The sequence below is a fragment of the Scardinius erythrophthalmus genome (genome assembly GCF_964197995.2).
Source record: "Scardinius erythrophthalmus genome assembly, chromosome: 23".
Lineage (NCBI taxonomy): Eukaryota > Metazoa > Chordata > Actinopteri > Cypriniformes > Leuciscidae > Scardinius > Scardinius erythrophthalmus.
Window position 1 is genome coordinate 7,891,535 of NC_138243.1, and position 25,331 is coordinate 7,916,865.

The window sequence follows — 25,331 nt, forward strand, 5'->3', positions numbered from 1 at the left end:
AAATCATATTCCGTGCAATAATCATATCCATTTTGAGACACGAGCTTGATTTTCGGTTCTTCTAGGTTACATGGTGTTGTTATTTGAGATTTTAAGAAAAAAAAAAGTTATTTTGATTAAGTGTGTACTTAAAATCACTAATATCTTGCTCAAATATGCTTATGGTGACATGTTTCCTTATCAGTATTTGCGACTATTAATCTTCCTATCTTTATATTTAAATGTTTATTAATCATATAAACCTTTCATAATTTCTTTTCACGTGAATTGCGTTGCTTCAAACAAAATTCAATAAAATATATTTTTATTTGAGACTAGAAATAGGCATATTATCCTTAAAGAGACTTTACCCCATCCCATTGTACAGTAATATACATTTTGATGTAATAAATACAGTGCATAATCTACATAATATATTGGTTTGATCAAAGAGCATATCCTACACCTACAGGGACAAACAACACCAAAACACCCCCTAGTGGATTGTATTTGTCCATTGCAAGCAGTTATTATGTATTGCACAATATTATGGAGGACCAAATCTGCAGAAATAAATAAATAAATAAACATGGAAATAAATACATGTGGGGATAGTTAAATATAAAAATAAATGAACGCATAACTAAATGTAAAAAATAAATTATATATATATATATATATATATATATATATATATATATATATATATATATATATATATATATATATATATGAAAATATAAATAAATTCAGGATTAAATTGAATTATTTATTTTTAATTTCTGCAGGCCTGATCCTCCATATTTTATAACTGTATTTTTTTAAGTTAATTAAACATTAGAATAACTAGAAAAAAATAATGATTGGTGCATTAATGTACCTTACAGCTCTTCAGGCATATCTTATAGACAGACAAATTCATGCGAGGCAGAAAAAGTAGAAAAGTCCTACTGAACATGCAGCATTTAATAGCAACTAAAAACATTATACATAAAAGCACATTTAATTAATATATTACTCTAATCAAAATATATTTAAATACATTTTTATAAAAAGTTTTTTAAAGATTGATGGTTTTTAACTTTTAAACCCATTTAAATCTTTACACAAAGTAACATAGACCATTATAATTGTGCCGATTGTACATCAAAATCACATGACCAAAACTTAATTTTTGGTACTAGTCATCGTACTGTAATGATCAAATAAATGAATGAAATCATTACTCACACAATACAAGTCAGGAGTGCTCACAATATAATTATACCATGATTATTATAGAATAAATTATACATTTCTTTGAATGACACATGCTTTAATCAGGTGTCATGCCTTTAACATGTGTACCGACCAGTGCATTTATGAGACAGTTACAGTGCACTGGTCTAATGGGAGTGTGTGTAACTATTATTTTGCAACAAACTTGTGTTTTCGAGTGGGTACAAAGTGCACAGTGTAAGGCACTGCAGTTCTATAGTGTGGCAATCACTCTGCCATTGTTTCAAACGTATAAGGCTTTTCTCAGTCCGTGTGAATTAGCAGCTAGAGATATCCATTGTGCAAAGTTGTGGAGTGACGGGTGAAACAGCAATGTTTCGATGATCTGGTCCACTTCAGAAAGCCTTACGCATCACTTAAAGAGAAAATAATATAAGCCACAATCAATGATCTGGAGCGAATGACACAAAAGAGTTTGAGTTCCAGGGGAACTACAACACCAGTCATGTAATGAGAGCAGTGATATGTGCTTTAACTCGACTCTACTGACCAGATAGACGTCCAGACCAGACTCAGGTGTGCCCGGAAGAGGAGGAGCGCTGTCCTCCAGAGCAAGAGTCGAGCTCGACGTTCTACACAAAAGAAGAAACAAAACCTTGATAAGTCAGACAGAAAGCTTTGGTGCCAATAACATTGTATTTAAGTCCTGTGAAGAAATATGGAAGTTCACAAAGACCTTTTTAATTAAACTAATATGTATATATTAGTGTGAGTAAGTGTGTGCGTGTGGTCCAGGTATTCCCAACGTTATGAGGACCAAAAATGTGTGAGGAAAACAACTTATAAAACATATGCAATTACATTTTTTGAAAATATAAAAATGCAGTTGTGTGTGATGGGTAGGGTACAGGTTTAGGGTTAGTGTAAGGGGAGAGAATATACAGTTTGTACAGTGTAAAAGCCCTTACGTCTATGGAAAGTCCCCATTAAAACGTGTGTGTGTGTGTGTGTGTGTGTGTGTGTGTGTGTGTGTGTGTGTGTGAGAGTGTGTGTTTGTGAGTGTGTGTGTGTGTGTGTGTGTGTGTGTAAGTGCGCGTGTGTGAGAGCGTGCGTGTGTAAGGGTGTGAGCGTGCGTGTGTGTGTGTGTGTGTGTGTGTGTGTGTGTGTGAGCGAGCATGTGTGTGTGTCAGTGAGCATGTGTGTGAGAATGTGTGTGTGTGAGCGTGTCAGTGAGCGTGTGAGTGAGTATGTGTGTGAGCGTGTGTGTGTGTGCGAGCATGTGTGTGAGCATGTGTGTGTGAGTGAGAGCATGTGTGTGTAAGGGTGTGAGCGTGCGTGTGTATGTGTGTGAGCATGTGTGTGTGTATGTGTGTGTGTGTCAGTGAGAGCATGTGTGAGTATGTGTGTGTGTGAGTATGTGTGTGTGTGTGAGCGTGTGTGAGCGAGCGTGTGTGTGTGTGAGTATGTGTGTGTAAGCATATGTGTTAGATAAACACCTGTTTTCTGTTTGCAGTTCAGTGGTCACATCATCTATAGAGTAAGCAGAAGACAAAGTGGCCGCTGAAATAGCTGGATCCAGTCTTTTGGAGCTTGGAATAACATCAGGTTTCTGAGAGGAGAGTGTATCTGTCAAACAGAGTAGCATTGGAAGAAATTATCAAAAATTGTATGGCATCCCTTGTAAAAATAGAAGTACACTTTAGTATACTTTTAAAAAGAGTACTTATGGAAATACTATACTTGAAACGAATGTAGTGAATGAAACGACTTATTTACACCTTTATATGTAATTTCAATACGTGCATCATGTATTTAAATATATATGTAATTACACATTTGTGATGAAGTTGCAATTTAAAACTAACTTTAAATATAATCCTGTACAACACTATCACATGTATGTTTTTGTTTTAGTTCTAGTTCCTGTTTCCTTTGTTCTCATTTTCCCACCACTAGTTAGTTTCCTTTTTTACTTGATTAAGTTACGCACCTGTTTCAGTTTGTGTTGATTAGCCTCACTTGTGTATTTAAGCCCTTAGTTTCCATTGTTTGCGCTATACGTGCTTGTGTATCTTTACTCCTAGTTATTCCTAGTTGGATTTTGGTTAAAGACTGTTTGTTTGTTGTACTCCATTTATCGTGCGCTCATTGCAACCACTCAAATCATTACAAAAACACTACAGTTAAAACGATAATCAAGTACTTTGCATGTGCTTAAGTATGTTAGTCAACACATTAAATTAAGTGTACTTCTTGAATGCATGACATAAGACTATAAAAACACAATGATCTAAAATATGCTTTAAAACTATTAAAACTATTAATTTGGCATTACATACTTTTTAAAAGTGTACTAAAGTGTGTTAAGAAATACCTCATTAAAAGTGTATTCTCTTTAAGTTCACTTAAGTGGCCTTTTACAGTATTTCAGTAATACTATGTTATCGGCAAGAATATTTTTTAAAAATGTACTTTTAAAATCTACAAGTGCACATTCAATAAGTGAACTTCTTTTTCAAGAAAAAAGAGAGATCCATTTTCAAATTCTATGATTATTTGCTCACCCTCATATCGCTCCAAAAATAACAACAGCATGCATGTTTGGAATGATATGCACTAAATAATGACAGAATTGAATTTTTTTTTGGTTGAACTGTTCCTTTAAGTAAAAATGTAAGATTTTTAAATGTGTGTAAAGGGAAGTATCTTCTAAGTCGGCTAGTCCAAGAAGCACCTGTATCATCGATGTTTTCGAGTTTTTCGAGGCTTTGCGCCCTCCTCTCCTCTTGACTCTCTTCTTTTACAGTCGACAGAACTTCCTGTGAGGCTGACCTGCACTGGATAGAGTTTTTCTTCCTTTTCGAGGACGCACCACGAAGAGCTAAAAGTAAAGACGGGGGGAAAGAAAGAGGGAGAAATGTGAGATGTGGTACAGCATTTCAAACGATCATATTCATTTAATCAAAATTCCTTTGTAAATAATAAAGAAGCATTAAACTTACGGTGAATCTTTTTAAATACTGTGCCACCCATGAATTTCAGGAATCTGTCAGCGTAGAAATTAGGTCTATGGACAGATACTGTGTCCTAGCATGCAAAGTTGCAAAGAGTCATAAATCATAATAATGTTCAAATAGTAGTATATAAGAAGAATATTTCAGTGTAAAAAAAGGAAAAATACATACACCATCATGCACAAGAGCCTTCCACGAGTGTTCAACCTTCTTTATAAGTCTATGTGTATAAGATAGAAATATTCAGTATTCAACATTTAATTATGAATATCATTATCAGTAATTATGAAGTATTCATTTTTTGTCAGGTGTGTCACAGTCATGTGGCTGCAAACACACATGAAGACGAAGACCAGCGGGGTAATCCACAATATATAGACTTTATTTACAAAGTCAAACTCACAGGAGATCACAAAGAACCACACATTAACACAAATGTAATCTCAGACAAGAACCGACCAAGAGAAACTGAAACACATGCGCTCCGTCCGAAATTGCATACTGTCTAATAAGTAGGTGCTGCTTTGAATTTACATCGCGACTGTTAAAAAAGTACGCTCTATATAAGTATGAATGTGTGCAATATGAATTTAATCCGGACGTACTACAGATGCCATGTCGATAATGTCACATGACCTCCCAGTGTCAGTCGCTTCACTTCCATTCACAAATCCTGTCCTGTGGCCTCATGGGTTAGTAAAGTGTCCATTGAAGACACACTTCAGAATCTCACCTGAAGTAGTGGGACATCCGGGGACATTTCACTTACTGTTTTTCCAATACTATGTATTCGCACAAACTTCTCTTTTGGCTTACTGTTTTTCGCATACTAATAGTAGGGAAGTATTCGATTTCGGACGCAGCGAGGGAGATACAAACAAAGGAAACTAAATGAAGAACAGGTGAACATAATCAAACAATCAGTTAGTAACCATAGAAACAAACTAACAACGGGAACTAAACACAGAAAGGAAACACAGGAACTGTAACATAACCGTTATAAGGAGACTCATACCTGTAGGACTGCAGGATATCAATAATCCCCAAAAATATCAGTAACTTCTCTTCTTTGTGTTTAGCAGGGATGCCACCCAATCTAGAACAAAAACATGATTATTTCAAAACTAATCCAAGGTCAGTCATAAAATTTATTGGAAATTTTACATTTTTTGACATTCTAATATCCCCCTTTTGTAGTCGATCAGATTCCCTGACAACGCTATTTTTTCTATGAATCATTTTGTGTATTCAGATTAGCTGACAGGAAAAAAAAAAAAATAATTATATATATATATATATATATATATATATATATATATATATATATATATATATATATATATATATATTTATACCATGGTCTTTCTGAATACTCTATTCTGATTGGCTGGAAGGTGTGCAATAAAACCGTTTAATGCACAGGTAGTTCCAGTCAGTTTAATCACCGTTCTATATTTAATGCACTGTTTTTGTTGAATCGCACACACACATATGTCAATTGTCTCTGCACACACAGAGCTATTTAGTAATAAAATAGCTTTGCAACTGAATTGCTACATTATTATATTTCTCAGTAACAAGGGGATAGCATTGCTGGTTTTGAATTAAACTCACAGCATCACTGTTAATATATAGAGAGAGATGCTGAAGACACAGGTAATAATCTCTCTCTCTCTCTACAAACATCAATAACAGCTTTAAGTTGTCAATGCTGGCAAATTACCATGGTATAACATATATATCACCAAGGCTGCATTTATTTGATCAAAAAATACAGTAAAACAGTAGTATTTGTGGGTAACACTTTATTTTGATGGTCCCTTTTGAACATTCTGTTGACTATTAGTAACTTTGCCACTACATGTCAACTAACTCTCATTAGAGTATTAGTAGACTGTCTGCTTAATATCTGCTAACTCTTTATTGTGATGCTCCTCAACAGACATTATACTGACTATAAGTAACTTTGAAACTACAAGTCAACTTATTCTAACCCGAACCCTACCAGTCTACTAACACTCTACTAACACTATTCATTTTCTTCCGTGTGGGCCTCTGATGCGAGTCCACGAGAGCGCCACGACGCATGCGCGAGAACTGAGAAGATGATGCAGATGGGTCTCGATGTAGTGTTTAAAATGGCTCTAAAGTGTGCATTTCCTGGATGTCCGAATCGTGAGAAACCAACAAGAAAACGTAAAAGTGCCTTACCAATGCCACAAAATGAATGGCTTACCTTTCACACTTTCCCATTTAATGAATGTGAGCGTCATCATCTCAGTTCTCGCGCATGCGTCGTGGCTCTCGTGAACTCACGTCAGAGGCCCACACATAATAGTCATTATTTTTGTTTGTTTTTTTGCGCACAAAAAGTATTCCCGTCGCTTGATAAACTTAAAGGGGTCATATAATGGTACATGCACTTTTACAAGTTGATTGTACTGAAATGTGTGTTGGCAGTGCCTGTACACAACCATCATAAAATGATAAAAATCCATCCAGTGTTTTTTTTTTTTATCTTCTTATATGTTTTCCCCTCTCTCAAATCAAGCCGTTTGATTTTGTGATGTCACAAAATCGACGCCCCTCCCACGATTGTTGATTGACAGCAGCGTTTCAACACAGACCCACCCTCGCTCGTGAGCGAGCTGTCAATCATAGTCCGCGCGGACCAGCGCGGTCATTGTTGATACGCTGGAGCACTGTCTATGAGCAGAATGGCGTCTAAGCGATTGTGGTGTTCTTGGGTGTAATAACGAACACAGCATCATATTGATGTTCCTAAATCCGAACAGCTGAAGACGCAGTGGCTGAGTTTGTTTTCGAAGGGAATATTCCCCACGATCAATGTCAATGCTTTCATGTTTGCGCGAATCATTTCACCAGACTGCTTTACAAACGAGGGTCAGTATAAAGCTGGTTTTGCTAAGAAGCTGCTCCTGAAAAAAGGATCGGTACCAACTATTCGTGTTCCTGCTGCACCTCCAGAAGAAGAAGTGAGTGTAACGTTTTATTAACCTTTATATTAATATTTATATTAATCTTTGCAAATCGCTTGCACGCTTCACGATGAATGCGGCTAAGGTTTACACTCAGGGTACATTACAGCATGTTTTCTATATACAACGTTCTCAATATAATTCATAATTCCACGTTTATAATGAACAACGCGTTATGGTTATTGTGTTATTAAAACTGTGTACGCACAGAACAGAGGGGCGGGGTGAGCAAAGCTCATTATCATTTAAAGAAACATGCACTGAAATGGTGTGCTGAAAACAGAGCTGTTTTTGAACAGGCAAAATTTGTGTTTTCTTACAATACTAATGAGAATTTTTAATTAAAGTAAATTACAAACTTTTAATTTTGACCCTAAAGAATCATATTAGCTTGTACAAAAATGGCATTATATGACCCCTTTAAGGTTGAGCCACTGTAATCACTTGGACTATTTTAACGATGTCTTTACTAACTTTTCTGGGCCAACAGATGAAATTACCTAGCAGCCTATGGAGGAGTGAGCCAGCTCTCAGATTTCATCAAAAATATCTTTATTTGTGTTCCGAAGATGAACAAAAGTCTTACGGGGTTGGAACAACATGAGGGCGAGTAATTACTGACAGAATTTTCATTTTTGGGTGAACTAACCCTTTAAAGGGACCATCAAAATAAAGTGTAAACATATTGTGAAATTTTGTTACAATTTAAAATAACCTTTTTTTAATATTTTTAAAATGTAATTTATCTGTGTGATGGCAAATCTACTGCCATTACGGATTAATATTTCTGTGCTGCATTTTTTTATAAAGTAAGAAAAAACAAACCCAACAGCATTTATTATCAATTTAATGCATCCTTGCTGAATGAAAATGTTAATTTCTTTTATTATTTTTTAAGTACAGACCCCAAATTTTGAATGACATTTTTGGAGAAAGGGCGTGTCGTGAAAGTTTGCCAAACAACTTAAACCAAGGCTGCATTTATTTGATCAAAAATACAGTAAAAACAGTAACATTGTGAAATATTGTTACAATTTAAAATAGCAGTTTTCTTTTTTAATATATTTTAAAATGCCATTTATACCTGTGATGGCAAAGCTGAATTTTCAGGAGCCATTACTGCCTAATATTTTTGTGGAAACTGCTGTATTTCTTTCAGTATTCTTTGATGAATATAAAGTAAAAAATTAAATAAAAATCAAAACAACAACAGCATTTATCATCAATTTAATGCATCCTTGCTAAATGAAAGTGTTAATTTCTTTTTTAAACGAAAAGTACTGACCCCAAACTTTTGAACAGTAGGCTGATATGTCTTTGAAGGATATATTTTTGGAGAAAGGGCGTGTGGTGAAAGTTTGCCAAACAACATAAACCGCTTACGGCATCTTTTATTTCTGTTTACTCTAAAAAAACGGAGCGATTCCACTCACGTGTCGTCATCGGCGTCGGCGAGAGGCTCGGCAGCTTTGCCGTCTCCTTGAATGGACTCGCGGGCTGTGGAGTACAGGACCTTCTGCCCACCCTGACGCTTACTGTCCCCTCGGCCTCCTCTCCCCCTCATCTTCTTGTCCAGAACATGGATTCCCAGCAGCAAACTGTAGTCCATGATTTTAAAGCTTTCCAGCACCTGAGAAAGAAAATGAATTGAAATCACAACCACAAGTCACTTATAATGCCAAAGGGCCCGATCATACAGCCGGTGCAATGCAGCGCCAGGCGCGACGCAAGGGTTTTTTGCTAGTTTCAGCCTGACACAGTTATCATTTTCATGTCCTGCACCACTTTGTTTAAATAGCAAATGCATTTGCACCCATTTGTGCGCCCATGGGCTGCTGGTCTGAAAGTTGTGTTCAGGCGCATTGTTGGCGCGTTGCTATTTTGAGGCAACTGAAATAGACTACGCCATTGACCAACTGAAACCTGGTCTAAAGTCAATGGTGCAGTGTTTATTTTTTTGTTATTTAACCTTCATCTTTCCCTCGGGTCATTTTGACCCGGAATGTTTTTTGTAATTTAAAAAAAAAATTGACCTTTGACTTGAACCACGAGTTTTTGTGTAACAAATCAGGGATGAATGGAATGCGAAGAATGCTTCAATACACATAGAAAAACTTAAAATGCTCAAAATTCTAACTATAAATGCTAAAACTTTACCAAAAAATGATTTTATAATGTCTACATGTGTATCTGAAAGCATCCTTAAGAAAAACTGACTTTAGGACCCAGGGGAAACAGCTCATTTGCTCCAAAAAGTGCTATATAGGCCATCTAGTGGCTAGAGTCATGAAATATAATTTTTATATAATTTTTTTTTCCACAAGAGACATTTTGAGCTGAATTAAAAGGTTTAGGCATAAAATTGTGAGTTATTTTGAATTATAAGTTGAAAGAATGTGAGGAATGTGCTTAAATGACTATTTATTTATTATTTTTTTATTAAATATAGTAATTTAAAGGTAAAAAAAAAATTTGCATTAAAAAATAGAAAAGATATTATCATAATGAAATAAAATAAGCTTTCTGGACAAAAATAAAAATAAAAATGTAAGTATAATTTTAGGGCTTCGATCATTTTGACCCGCGAGGGAAGGATGAGCGCATTAGAAATATGAGCCTACAGCAGCACACAAACATGCCAAATATTAAAAATAAAAGGATTACTATGTAAAATATTATTATTGTATAGCCTACATAATGATATGGTGGAATCCGGCTTGTTCTGTAGATGGTTTGCTTGTAAGCTTTAACCTCGTGCACAAGCAGATCCGTTTGCTCTCTGGAGAGTTCAGTCTTTCCGCTTGCAAATTCCACAAAGAAAATAATGACACTCTGATTGGTTTATTGCACGTTACGCCCAAAACACACCCATTACTCATTAAGAGAATAGGGACAACACTTTTAGACCATGCGCCGGGCGCGCCGACCATTTTTCTCGTCGTTAAAGTAGCAAAAGTGGCTTTAGAAACGCCCTAAGTGCGCTTGCGCTTTAGACCATGCGCTTAGATCGTTAAAATAGGGCCCAAAGAGTTCTACAGTGTTCAACAACACGACTCACCCGACAATCTCTCTGAAGAGTCTTCATCAAGGCGCTGTACGTGTCTGCATCGAAGTAAAGACCTTCGTGCATCTCCTGGAAGTCCAGATCTTTAAAGGTCGGGGAAGATTTGCTGCGCTCCTTCCGTGACGCTCTGCGTTTGTAAGTGGAGCCCTTCAAGTCGTATTTGTAGTGCATTTTCAAAGAGCGAGGCAGAATGTTGTTCATCACCACCAGTCTGATATTAACACCACCACACTGAATGCAGTACAGCCCGTAAAACTTCGGTAAGAGGGTCCTTGGGTTCTGATTCAGATTCTGCAATCGAGAAGGACAGATACGTTTTTCAAAATCGCTGTGAAAAATATGGTATACTTACTGTAAAATTGAAGATAGTGGGGGTTGACTGTTAACTGACTGTTTAATGTGTTTTTAATGTGCAGTGTAGTCCTGTATTTCAACAGTAAACAGGGCCATGAAACGGCAATAAAATGATTATCTTGAGTCTGCATTACTCATTTTTATACTTAAACATTCATTTTAAATGTGAGGAACTGGAATGTTTTAGATGAAAAAAAGAATCACTAAAGAGGGTGAATAGTGCAGTTTCTTCCTGTTTTATTGTCACTCTTGTGGCAGGTCGTGTGGCTCACCATGTAATATCCTGGAAGCAGCTTCTGCAGAAATTCAGCTTCTTTGTGCTGCACAGTCTTTATAATGAACTCATCATCACTGGTTAAGTAAAACCATGAGCTACTCGCTCCAGGGTTCGACAGCTCGATCAGAGGTTCTTTACAAATAGAGTACTGCAGATAAAAACATGCATTAATAATGCAGATTCTACAAACACACGTGCACTTTCATTTAAAATGGTCTCATTTATGTGTAGTCAATGTTCACTAAAACTAAAACTGCTTAGAATAATTGAAATAAAGCTCAAATAAAATAAAATGTAAATATCAGATGGGAAGAAAAACTTAAAATGAAATGATAATTATATGCTGCCTTGGCAACTAACTGAAATAAAATAAGTTTAAAATGAAGTACTAAAATGACCAACTAAAACTGAAATAAACAAATTAAAGCTTAACAGAAATATAAAAAACTAAATATATTAATAAATATTAGAATAATAAATAAACAATACGAAATTAACACTGCCTCGTTTGTGTCCCAATGACTTTGCAATGACATAATTTACAGGATGCTAAACTTTATTTTTCATTAGTTATTTATTATTTTTTGTCCTATTATTTAATATATTGACTGTTTAATGTAATGCAACATTTGAAATAAAAAAAATAATTTTGTTCATTTTAGTAAATTAGCATTTTAAGTTTAAAACATTCTATTTTAAAGCGGTTATTTGTAAATGTATTAATTGCTTTTTGTATTGCCAATGAGTGAACAGCTTGTAATGAAACTTAATAAAAAACTTCCCTGATATCCTACGTTGTCTATGAAAGCCTGTAGACTATTTATTATGTGAAGGAGTCGGGAGATTTTCGCTGGGAAAATCCACATTATGTGATGTTTACGCTCCAGAGAGCCTCTCTTCCGTTCAATGACACATGAAACAAATGCTTATACAATGTTCAGGATAATGGCGCAAGAGCTATTCCGTACTGAAATTTCAATGTGGCATGCAAAGAAAAGGGATTCATTCAAACTATAGCCTCACATAGCCAGATCTATATAGTCTATAGTCTTAAATATACTTTATAATCAAACTATCATATCAGTGTCGACATGATGCCGGGGACTCGGAGAACTGGTACAAACATATCCACATCGCTATGATCAGATGTTTTCTTAACTGCTGTTTTCTCACTGCTGTCATTTTTGTTGTGTGTTTATTTTGTTATTGAGAGGAAAGCGCACAGCACATATTTACATATTCATCTAAACGTCGCTCTCAGCAGTGAGGATGGTGTCGGGATGTTCGTTTTCAGTATATCACTGCAAAGGTATTTCAAACTTCTTTTTACTTCTAAGCAAAGAATGAAAAAGAACTTTGCAGTGAGTATATCGGAGCACTTAATCACGTTCAGTATTGTACGTCACGTGCACGAGTGCGAGCAAGAGCAATAGGTTGCTGGCTGCAGTTCACTTAACGGCCACCAGTCACTAATAACAAGGGTTTCTGAATTCTACATATAGCCCCTTTAATCTTTTTTGGGGGGTTGAGAATAAGATCTTTTTAAATTTCAGCAGTAATTTTTTTTTTAGATTAAATTATAAAAATTGTATTTATTTTTTATGATACAAATGGTACTGTTTCCTGAGAATGACCTGCTTACTCTAGAATTTCAGGATTCTTGACTGTAAATAATTATCTTAGTCTTACCAGATAATCGTCTGGTTTAATCCCAAAGAGCTCCCTAAAGTAACGGAAAGCCAAAGGAGCATAATTCTTAAAGCGAAAGTCAGGGTAATGATGAGCTGGGGTCAGATTACTGCCTTCGCTGAAAGACAAAAGATACAATATTCATTACTTCGTTATTAAAACAAAACTGTGTAGCACTATTTCAAAACCTAGCTACTCTATACAGCATTTTTAGGCATTGACCAATTGCAGTAGGAATTCAGCAGTGCTAATTAATCATGCAGAAAATATTACACAAGCTTATATCAAAATACAACAGAACTGTTGACATTTGGAACAGGGCCATTGTATCTCAGTGTTTGAATAGTGAGTAAATGGCAACCACACATTACATCTGTCGAGTGTGAAGCTCGGTACATGTACGTTAATACTGTACCTTGGGAGAAAGACACTCTCAACAACGTAAAAGTCTTGCATGAGAACATCTCTGTCTGGTTTGGAGGTCAGATTGCCGACTGTGTAGCCAATGCCGAGCTGGATGGCTCCTCTCAAGGCTTCAGCTGTGGGCTGAAGAAAATGAATAAAGAAACAGGAAAATACTGACACGCAGAGAAAAAATAATCATCACTGTGCAGAGATAAGGCCACTCTTATCAGTACTACAGTAACAACACACATGGGAGGAAGTCAAAGACAAGGAAGTTGAGGCATATGGCCACGTTTAGAGGGCATTTACAAGAAGACATTTACTTGGTATTACTGGTAGAATGTTACAATGTGAGCAAATAAATATAAAAAAATACAGTATTGTGAAAAAAATACAGTATTGTGAAACTGTAACACTCTTGGATTGTGATGGCAGCTGCAAAAAAGTGTAAAATCTGGTGTTTTATCAAACATTTAGAATACTAGTATAACTCTGAACCAACTAAATGTCTTTCACAGACTCAATTATTTTCACTTTCATTTTGGAAACTAATCCTGGACTTATAATTGTCACGGTCGATGCAGGGAAGAGGAGAGGCTTGAATCTAATTGCAAACAGTATTTATTAAAGAAACAAAAAGGTAATCCATGCAAGGAAGAAACAAAAAAACACAAACAGAACAACTCTTCAAACCATGCAAAGACAACAACTGACAAACACTGACTGAAACATGGGGGTATTTATACACATGAAGACAGGAGGCTAACAAGGAACAGGTGAGGGTAATGAGTTACTATGGAAACTAATGAGGGTAAGTATGCAATCTAACAAGGGTAACTATTGGAACAAACAAGGCAATGGAAACAAAGGAAACAGGAACTAATAATAGGAAGTCAAACAGCAGGAACAATAGGAACAAGAATACACTTCAAAATAAGAGTCCTAAGCAAGAGACAGGTATCATAACAATAATAACCCTAATGAATTACAAAAAAGCAAAGCACATGCCCAAGTGAAAATAAGAAATTATATTTTGCATTTTGTTCAATACAAATAAACACATTTTACTACTTTTTTATTTTGTTAATGTAATGTGTCCAGACACATTTATTTGGAATTGTAATTTTTCCTCAATGATTATAATTAGATTATAAATACTGTAACACAAAATGATTATTATTATTTTATTAAAAGTTTTACCATAAATACTTAATACTTGGTAAATGGTATTAATACTTTAAAAGTGATGAATACTTCTTTTTAGTCAATTTAAGTATAATTACTTATTGCATTAAAAAAATATTTTAATGTATTATTTTAATAAGAAATTAAATATTTTATGAAATTTATATATATATATATATATATATATATATATATATATATATATATATATATATATATATACATAGTTTTTTTTTTTTTTTTGTGGCACTACAGTAATTGTGGGGAAGGTGGGCAAGTAGGTGCTTAATTTAAATAATACTCTTTGTTTTATTTATTTGTATTCTATGATTTGGGGGTGAAAAGTGACCTGGACATTTTCCTAAACACTTTAAGACAGATGTATTACAATGTATCACGTTCTGTGTGTCTTTTTTCCACGTATTCCTGCAGTCTAATTATTTCTGTCCTTGTTTGTTCTAGCTATTTCTATCCTGGAATTAACAAACATTGCCCCTTAAACCCAGCAAGCCATTTTGTGGGCAAACATCCACTTTGCTAATATCCTAATATCCCTTATATCTTGAGCCTCCTGTCCATGGTACACATTGCATGGCACATGGTTATAGCGTGGTCACTTTATATAACAGTCAGTAGGAAAACAACATTTCAGACCACAAGTATGACAAATCAGATTGGGATATGCAAAGACCCAATCCTACTAAATCCCTTAAGAGCTCACAGCACAAACAATACATTGTTCTACAGAAAAATATGTTGGGTTAAGCAAAAATTATGACAATTAATCAATTCATCCCTGATAAGTACAGATAAAACTTAGTTCTGTTATGCATTGCACACACACCTTTTTGTGGTCTTTCCCCCCAGTTTTCTGAGGTCTTCCACCTCCGGTCTCGTCTGTTGTTGAACTCATCTGTTATTTACAGTAAATACACAAAATGCAAAAAAATTACAATAATAAAAAACTGTCTCAAGGCCCTAAGAAAGAGAAAAACAATACTGCGCTATTAAAATTAAAATAAGAATAGGTAGCTTTAGTTGTGAGCGCTGTGCACATTATCAAACAGGAAATGAAGTCATGTGATGTTCCTGTTCTTGGTAAAGTTCAAAGCTGCTGATGCAAGAGATGCAACTCTAAAGCAGCTCATTAGAAATCCGAGAATCATGTTTCCTCCTGACACAATTTAAACGTTTCGGTCAGACCGTACCTTTGTGATGCAGCATATGTGGTATTTAATCTCACAAAATTTAGAGAAGTTGCAGTTCTGCTTATTCACAGGAAAGGAGGAAACAAAGGAGGGAAAACACATGCAAAATTAAACACTTTTCCTCTTTATACAGCAGCGCTCTATACAAATAAAACTGCCAGTGGCATCAGGGAAAATAAAAGCTGTTTGCCTCTATGGCCGAATGTTACAAAAACAAAGACAGACACTGTAGATAGATGGATAGATGGATAGATGGATAGATGGATAGATGGATAGATGGATAGATGGATAGATGGATAGATAGATAGATAGATAGATAGATGACAGACAGATCGATCGATCGATAGACAGATAACAGACAGACAGACAGACAGACAGACTGATTGATTTAGATAGATAGATAGATAGATAGATAGATAGATAGATAGATAGATAGATAGATAGATAGATAGATAGATAGATAGATAGATAGATAGATCGATCAATAGATAGATAGATGTCAGACAGACAGAAAGACAGACAGACAGATAGATCGATAGATAGATGACAGATTGATCGATAGATAGACAGATGACAGACAGACAGACTGACTGACTGATTGATTTAGATAGATAGATAGATAGATAGATAGATAGATAGATAGATAGATAGATAGATAGATAGATAGATAGATAGATAGATAGATAGATAGATAGATAGATAGATAGACAGATTGATCGATAGATAGACAGATTGATCGATAGATAGACAGATGACAGACAGACTGACTGACTGACTGACTGACTGACTGACTGACTGACTGACTGACTGACTGACTGATTGAGATAGATAGATAGATAGAGAGAGAGAGAGAGAGAGAGAGAGAGAGAGAGAGAGAGAGAGAGAGAGAGAGAGAGAGAGAGAGAGAGAGAGAGAGAGAGAGAGAGAGAGAGAGAGAGAGAGAGAGAGAGAGAGAGAGAGAGAGAGAGAGAGAGAGAGAGAGAGAGATAGATAGATAGATAGATAGATAGATAGATAGATAGATAGATAGATAGATAGATAGAGAGAGAGAGAGAGAGAGAGAGAGAGAGAGAGAGAGAGAGAGAGAGAGAGAGAGAGAGAGAGAGAGAGAGAGAGAGAGAGAGAGAGAGAGAGAGAGAGAGAGAGAGAGAGAGAGAGAGATAGATAGATAGATAGATAGATAGATAGATAGATAGATAGATAGATAGATAGATAGATAGATAGATAGATAGATAGATAGATAAGGTTTTGTGAGATACATAAATCCATATGCTTGACTGTATTCACCAATCTGACCAATTTTGTGTTGAGACTTCAAACCTTTTACACTCTCAGGAAAATGCTTTCTTCAGATGTAAACAGGTGGGCAGCACAAAAGGGTTCACAGTAACACATTCAGGGTACATATTAATACTCTTAACATGCTAATGTGCCCTTTTAGGGATGGATATAAAGTGCCAAGTAGTCGCTTTAATGACACTGCCCCAATATACAATCTGTTGTACCGCTAAAAGCTATTTTTTTCGGACAGTATAGCGTTCTCCTTACCTTGTAAACCACTCTGTTGTTGATCAGAGGTCAGAGTCACCGCATATCCAGCCGAAAATGACTCCTGGCGTCTACAAGAGGAATAAATAGAACATGAGTAGGTGTCAGGGGTCTGTCAGTGACTGATACTGAAAGTGAAAGACATTAAGATGTGCACATGCAAAGGAAACAGAGTGCTAGTGAAAGTAAACAAAGATGGAAAGAGAAATGGAATAAGTGAGAAATTAAAGCTATTTATACACACACACAAAAACACATGTATGAGGCTCATTCGTTCCAGAAATGACAGATCGCATGCCCACACACACACCACTGAATGTTATGAAACCGACTCTGCAAGATATTCAAATCCAGCAGATGATGTGCACAGCCTATTTCCTGTTAATAAACTGATGGCAGCATTATAAACAAACGTTTCTGTGCGATACATCCCATGTCTAAGAGGAATCGCTGTAAGGAGAAAGAGTAGGTAGAAAGCATGTTCCCATGTTAAAGCATTGCAGAGAACCATTGCAGGTTTTGATTAGTCTATACAGACATTATTAAATGTTGAAAGCTCCTTCTTTGACGTCTATAGAACTCAAGATCCCATATTTGGCATATTTAGGTAAAAAAATGAGAAATGAGTTGTACATACCTCAGCCACACTAACTGCTACAAACCAACACGGTAACTAGTTGGGAACGTGGATTAACGTTTTTACTGTAACTGTACTGACTGGCTCCTCGCTCGCAGTATAGCCTCTAATATCAAAGCAAACGGATTTGCAATTAATCATGAAATCCTTTCTAAGACGGCCTGTTCCTCAACGTCCCTGCCCACAAAACAAGCAAACAAACCAAGCCAAGTACGTAAGAGTCCTGATTCTCCAGGCATGGCCGGTAAGGCAAGGAGGATATTGCTTAAGGCGCTATTGTTTTCATGGATTTGCTGATTTGCTCATATCTGTGTCAGTGCTGCAGATGATCAGATATACAGGGCACAACGTTATAAACACTGCACTTTATTATAGTTTGCACATCATATAAAGTAACCAGCTTTTATAACCAACTTCATTTTATTTTGGTATAGGTAGCCATTAGAGTTTTACATTTGTTTCCCTTTTCTTTTGAAAATATTAGGCCACATAGAGACAATATACTACATATATAAAGATAAAAACAACCTAAAAACCTATCAACAGTTATTAGTGCTGCTTGCTACAGACAGGGTCAGTGCTATTTTTTTAATGTCCAGATATATTCATTTATTCAGTTCATGTGTACAATGACTTGAATACATCTCTTCTACGATGAACAAGTTTTGAATTTTGACATTTTTGAGAGGTAAATAATTTTAAATTCGATAAGTGTTCCAACTTTTATGGTATTATAATTAAGAGAAAAAAGGATTATACTTAAATTCTTGAAGAAATAAATCCCCAAAATTGTAGACTTTTTTAGAAAACAATTTTTGTGTGTGTGTGTGTGGGGGGGGGGGGGGGGGTTCATGCTATTCCAACTGTCCTAATAATAAATAAATTATTAGGACAGTAATTTTTTTTTTTTTTTACATTATTATTATTATTATTATTATTACTTAAATGTAACAAAATAAATAGCTTATTAATATTTTAAAAACCTCAAAACAAATCAAAGTCATGTGGTGCAACCAACATGGAACATGAAAAAAGCAACCACCTGAAATATCATGATTTTTTTTTTTACTCTGACCATATTATGTCCTAGCAACCGTACATAACACCTTAGCCGCCACATACCAACAGTTTTCAGAAAATATAAAACTCAGCTTCCCTATAAGTATTGCGTAAATGTCCTCACAGCTTGTTGTATAAAGCGTTATACACAAGTGAATGTGTAACAAGGTGGTACGGGTGCTGTAAGGTCATAAACAAGCGGTTTCATAATGAGCATGGACTTGTTAAAGATCAGAATTGCTCAAGTAATGTTGCTTTACACAACAAGAAACCAAAAAGATTTCGGTTATATAAATATGACTCTCAAATCTAAATCAGAGATTTAACAGTAGTTGATATAACTGTTCCCAAAAGGTTTATTGTAAGAAAATAATTGCAGAAACACAGCATGGTCTGAGGCTTTCCCAGTTTAGATTTCCCGACCCTTAATTCCAACTCCCATGACCCACTGATTGCATAACTGATGACTGGTGAAGAAGCCAGTGCATTATATGTATGGGTAGACTTAAAAAAGCCAATCTATAAATCTCTCACCACACAGCTGGTTAGACTGACACATAAATGGAAACTTTCCAGGACGGCCAATTCAAAAGCTGGATGTTCTCTTCAGTCTCAAGGGTCTAATCGTGTTCTTCACTCACGGAACAAAGGGTTTGCCAGAAATAAGGATATTTGCAAGCCAAATCACAGGATGGCAGGATCAGCAGGGCTGACATTTCCTCAAATCCTGCAATGTCCTCAATAACCTAACATTTTAACCTAACTCTCACATCACCACTACAGCCTCACACCCGGCCTGGGGTGAAACAATAGGTCTTTATCAGTGGGGAGAGGCGTAGATTCGAGCAAAGAAGCGGAAAGCCTGTTTGCATTTGGCGTGGAGTGAGGGGAACGCAAATGACACATGAGTCATGACATAACCGGTCACATGACCCGCTCAGATCGCCACTGTAAACACAGGACATCTATAAAACAGAGCACTGGGCTTACAATTAACTGGAGAACAGTAACTAACAAAGATGATACTGATGTAAACAATAGCGTACACAGATGAAATGACAGCTTTTGGAGATCAACGTTTATTAACGTTTATTGTTAACGTATTGTAAGTATGTCAAAGCATATTAATCAAACCTTAGTAAATTTGCTTAATGAGATGAAGCAACTAACTTTCTTTTTCCATACATTAAATACAGCGCTATCTTGCATCTATATAGATGTATAATACATCTATGAATGCTAATTGGCTTATTGAGATTATCTGCAACCGTTGTCAATCATGCCTGTCCTTCTCGTTCACTGTAAAAAGTGAAAACATGCAATTTTTACATTCGTTCTTTTTTTACCTGAATACAGCAACTGAACTGAAATGTTATGAGATCAAAACATTATTTTACAGTAGTGAATGTTGTTTTCGAATATTTCGAAAACTCAAATTTGAGTGAATATTGTGCAAAATAATTGGTAATTTCAGGAATTTTGTATCCGTCTCATTGGCTATTATCACGACTAGTGAAAAAAAAAAGTCGCCATGAAATCAAACATGACCATTCTTAATTTTTTTATGTAATAATACAGTTTATTATGTACCAAGATTTATCCGTGCACATCTTTATTTTTTTTTTTATTATTCTCATGTCCTCGTAATAATTAATCAAAATAACTTCCACTCCCTCCTGCAGCATCTCTTCTCTTCTCTGATGACGTGTTTACTGGCACAAGGGCGGGACAATAACCTGTCACTCACATGAGATCCACCAATAGCAAACTACAACCATCCAACTATCCAATCAATTCCTGATGGACAAAATCAAGTCCCGCCCGACATTTGTTCTTGTTCAACAAGCCGTTTCACTAGTGCTGCAGGTGTGACATCACTTTGTAGGCCAAAGAACAGAAGCGAGTTAGCATTTTAGCATTTCCGTCGTCCCGACGATTTTTTTAATGTGAGTTTGTTTAATTGGTTGAAATAAGGTCTGTGGTTAACAAGCTCAAGACACTTTCACGTTTTATTCTACGACTAATATTACCACACTCGTGATGTTTTGAAGCTGTTACGCATCTTGAAAAAGGCAGTTCCTAACAAGTGGCTAAATGGGACTACAGAGGCTGTCGGGGAGATTAAACGTCATCACGCCGAAGAGGTAAACTCAGTCCGCTTTTACTCATTATGCGTATAATTGTGCTCTTAAACTATTCTAACTCAAACGTTCTGGGAAAATGTTTTTAGATAAAAACTAAAGCGAGTTGTCAGAAGCTTAGAGATGATGACGTTGAATTTGTAGGGCCGTGGTGTAGTTCGTTTAGCCTATTTATCTTTTTACTTCTTTCGTCTGCATTCAGGCTTCAATAGGGCTGAACGATTAATTGCATTTGCGATAATATCGCGATATGATGAACATCACGCGTGCTTTGCTTGATGTTACTCTTGTAGTCTCGCCCGCCGGCGCCGGTATTTTCCTTACAAATGCTCTACGAAGGCATCATATGTCTTTTGGAATACAGTTGGCTTATATATTAAAAATATGAAAATCACTGACAGAAGCTGCTTTCAGTTTCAAATACGCGCGCTTTGCGAAGAGCGCTTGAGCATGCGGCTGTGAGCGACTCCGTCTACTACGTGGTTAAATGTACTTGCATCTCAAAATGCTTTTATGACGCGAAATTAATGTAAACGCAGTTAAGTTATTTTAACAGACAGGACAAACCACATCTTATATTTCAAAAGAGATGAAAACGTTCAGACAGCCTACCCTTAAATACTGAAAGCACTCATTGTTTATTGCTTGTAATGTTTTTATTTTATTTGCTTTTATGTTTTGGAGCTATATTAGTTAAAATTCTTAACATATAGTTGTATGATTTAGTTTTTTTAATGTGTATTTCTTTTTAAAAGTACTTATAATTATAAATATTTTAAGTTTTATTAATAAAAAAAAAAAGATTCCCATCCTATTTTACAGTGATGTGTTGCTTGTTTTTGTTGAAATAATAGAAAAGATAAAGAGCTTAAAAATAATCGCATATTAAATCGCAATCGCAATATTGGTAAAAATAATCGCAATTAGATTATTTTCCAAAATCGTTCAGCCCTAGGCTTCAAAATTCATAAAAGTTGTATTCATCTGTGAAAATTATCTTGATGGATAAAACGTGCAAGTAGCCTATCATACATTTCCTTTGATCGGAGAGCTTGTTTTTTGTGATTATCCAAAAGCCTATGGGAAAATCCAATAGGAGGATCTTTGTTGACATCTTTGTACGCATGCGCGAGTGGTTGTGTGGCAACAAATCAAACAGTATTGCGGGCTGTAAAGACGCGACGAGCACTTTCAAGAGAGTTAGCGGGCAAAATCCACAATATATAAGCACTTTAACATCTGAAGACCGGAGGAGGTTTCGAGAGAAGCTCAAAATTTGTATTGGTGACAAAATCGAAGTTATTCAAAGCCCATATGAGATCTCCGCTGACTGTGCGTGCAACTCCCCAAACAGTTGAGGCATTTATACTTGACGCAACTGTTTTGTTTTAGACTGAACACCAGACCATACAACTGATTTAGACGCGCAAACTGGGTGATGATGAGATGTACTAATATCCGTCTGCTCGGGCAGATTCGGCTCAAAGTCGTGCATCTGCGGATGCGGAGGCGCGCGCGCTGTTAAGCCGAATCTGCCCGAGCAGACGGATATTAGTTTTTTTTTATTACCTTCGCGCTCATGCGGACGCGTCGAGTATAAGGTTTTACAGCTCAGACACTTGTTTTTTTCATATTTTTTTTTTTGCAAGTGGAAGATCTTGGTTTACATTTGGACTTGGATGTGATCTTATAGGCTTGAAAAGGTTGGTGACCACTGCATAACGCAAACCCAGTCAAACGTTTGACTGCAGTAACTTATCTTCTATTCTATGCGCCTTATAATCCGGTGCGCCCTATATATGAAAACAGTTATAAAATAGGCCATTCATTGAAGGTGCGCCTCTGCTTATAGTACGGAAAATACGGTAGTCTGGGTGCTGTGGATCGCGGTTTGGGACACCTGAATCAGAACGCGAAAACATATGCCTTGGTTGATTTGACTCAGTTTTATTATTTTTTATTTAATTCAATCTTCTATAAATACATAGTCACTAAGACTTTTGCCTACCATGAACAAAATGAGCCTCACAAACTCGATCAGTAACGTCAGGAATCCAGGCTTCGGAGCGTCCAGGTTCAATCGCCTAATTGCACGCAACCATTTCTTTCGTTTATCGCAATCCTTTTCGGAGGGAATTCGAAAAAACTTTTTATCAGGCCCCCAACGAGCCGTACAATCGACCACACACCAAGAGTGAACCATCCTCTTCTCTAAATCCTCCTCCAAACGTGCAAAACAATCAAATTACAGGTATCTAGCGGTGTTTCCTGCCACACGACTCCCGTGATGCAAAGCGGCAAACATAAACAATGACGTCACAAAAGATCCGCCTATTGGGTAATTGTCGAGGGAACCAGTGTGATGGGAACCGAGTTGGCCTACAAAGTGACGTCAAACCTGCACCACTTCATAGGAAGAAAAGATTATTGCAACTTCCGTTTCATGCCAGCTTTAAGCTGCTATTACAGGGTTCTCTGGAACTGCTGATTCTGATTGGTCAACAGCTCTCTGCGATCAGAAATGTTTGTATAATGGTGCAAAAATGTATAAATGACCATTGTTCCTCAAACGCAGCTGCATGTCACTCTTACTTTTTACATAATAAAATAATTTTACTGCAAATCAATATTTTTATAGGGTTCAGAATAATTTGATAAGCAGCCGTATTAAGTCAAGACATAAAGTCGATAAAAAATAAACCCCTTCAGGATGATTCAGGGTTTATTTTGTGATAACTGTATGACTGAACAGGATCCTTTACATATTGGGCTATTTTAGTTAAAAAATCGCTGTCAATGGTTAATATAATACAGTGTGTGTGTGTGTGTGTGTGTGTGTGTGTGTGTGTGTGTGTGTGTGTGTGTGTGTGTGTGTGTGTGTGTGTGTGTGTAGGTTAAATATTGTGTGAAATAATTGTTTAAACTTAGATATTTTATCTGATTCTTGATTGAGTATTAAATTGTACCACACTGGCATTATATTAACCATCAGTTCCCCTAGATATCAGCATCGACCATTAAAAAACAGGTAGTGGTCGAGCACTAGTTTGAGGCCACAACCTTGTAATGTCCAGTCTACCATACAATAACTAACGTCAGCCCGTGATGCAGCATTCATTTCTTTAAAATTGTAGATGCTTGTATAACATGCAAAGCATCCGAGGCTTCGTGCGCAAATGTTGAAGAGCGTTTGAGGAAGTAGCGCTCCCTCCCTTTACTGTTAAACCAAACCACTTTCCCACAGAACAAAGTGCAGCCCAGTTTACTCATTACATTTTTAACGAATGGTATTAATAAATGTAGAATACGAAAAGACACTTACGCAGCATAGAAATCCCGTTTAACCTTTTAATAAACAATTTGGCCCTAAAGTGCTAAGTTATTGTTAAACGTTATGAAGTGTTTCTCTTTACAATGATCATCAAACTGCTGTGTGTGAGAGCTCACGCATGAAATGTGAATGTCAGATCGTTACTACATTAAAGAAAGCACTAAGTAATATTGGAATAGGCTAGGCTAGAAGAAGAAGAAAAACTTACCGTCAGTGTTTTTCTGAGAAAATAAGCGAAGCCTACAAGTAATAAATGGATATCATTAAGCCATGGCTTGTTTCTCAGTGACATTTGAGAGCATGTCGAGCTTCAGGTTTTGACTGTCAAACTCTCTCCGCCCACGCGCACGCGCTCAGGTTCGTGATACGCGCTCACAATGTAGGCTCATACATATTAAAAAAATGTTTTCATTTTAACGGGAGAAACACTTTCAACGTGTTTTTGTATATATATATATATTGTAAATAATGTAAACATAAGCTACTACAATAAAATCTGTTAATTGGGCAAGTTAAAGTTTTTTATCCTATTATCCATCTAAAATACTTTTTTCCCCTAATAATCAAATCAATAATAATAATAATGACAATAATAATAATAATAATAATTTTAAATTAATCCTATACATTTATTAGTTTATTAAGAGATTAAGTCTTGTTTTTATAGAATGCTTTAAGGAGAATTTCTTAATGCTGGCAAGTATAAACAGTATAATTTCTTTAGAAGAGGTTTTTAACAGTGGCTGTCACACCCAGAATTTCATATTCTCACATTTGGCCTGTCACTGGCAACTTTTAAATGCAACCTAATACTCTGTTTTTGACAGTTCAGTCTGACTAAAAATCATGTAAACACTTCAAGCAATCCCACTGAACTCCATTCGACTGAAAGGTGTGGTGTAGATCTTAAATAATGTGTTAAATCCAATGTTTATTCCAACTACTTTCACAATCTGATTTAAAGGCCCACACTGAAGTGCCTTGAAACACGCAGCATTATTCAATGTGTTGATTCCACTGAAACAGGAAGACAGGGTGGGACATACTGAACAGCGTTTAGTTTATCACAGCTCGGCCAGAGCCGTTGAGCTTGGTAAAGCCGCAGTTTCCTCTAAATCTCGGACCATTTCATCTCCTCTATATCGCTTTAAAATATAGCATTCTGTGCAGAATTCAAATGGATCCGATGCATTTATAGTGTACACCGACTCGTGCATATGATA

General features: G+C 36.1%; 1 protein-coding gene across 1 annotated transcript; it reads right to left on the minus strand.

The window, feature by feature from the left end:
- Positions 1-913: 913 nt before the first annotated feature.
- On the minus strand, positions 914-24,474 carry pip5k1ba (phosphatidylinositol-4-phosphate 5-kinase, type I, beta a). Its single transcript, XM_081355264.1, has 15 exons — positions 24,317-24,474; positions 16,941-17,011; positions 15,029-15,097; positions 13,010-13,140; positions 12,595-12,712; positions 10,901-11,053; positions 10,269-10,565; positions 8,644-8,840; positions 5,227-5,307; positions 4,383-4,431; positions 4,200-4,284; positions 3,932-4,078; positions 2,694-2,823; positions 1,748-1,829; positions 914-1,612 (listed from the first exon to the last, which is right to left on the minus strand). Exons 3-15 carry the CDS (start codon positions 15,095-15,097, stop codon positions 1,610-1,612), a joined length of 1,542 nt encoding a protein of 513 aa, XP_081211390.1. The 5' UTR covers positions 16,941-17,011; positions 24,317-24,474; the 3' UTR covers positions 914-1,609.
- Positions 24,475-25,331: the final 857 nt, after the last annotated feature.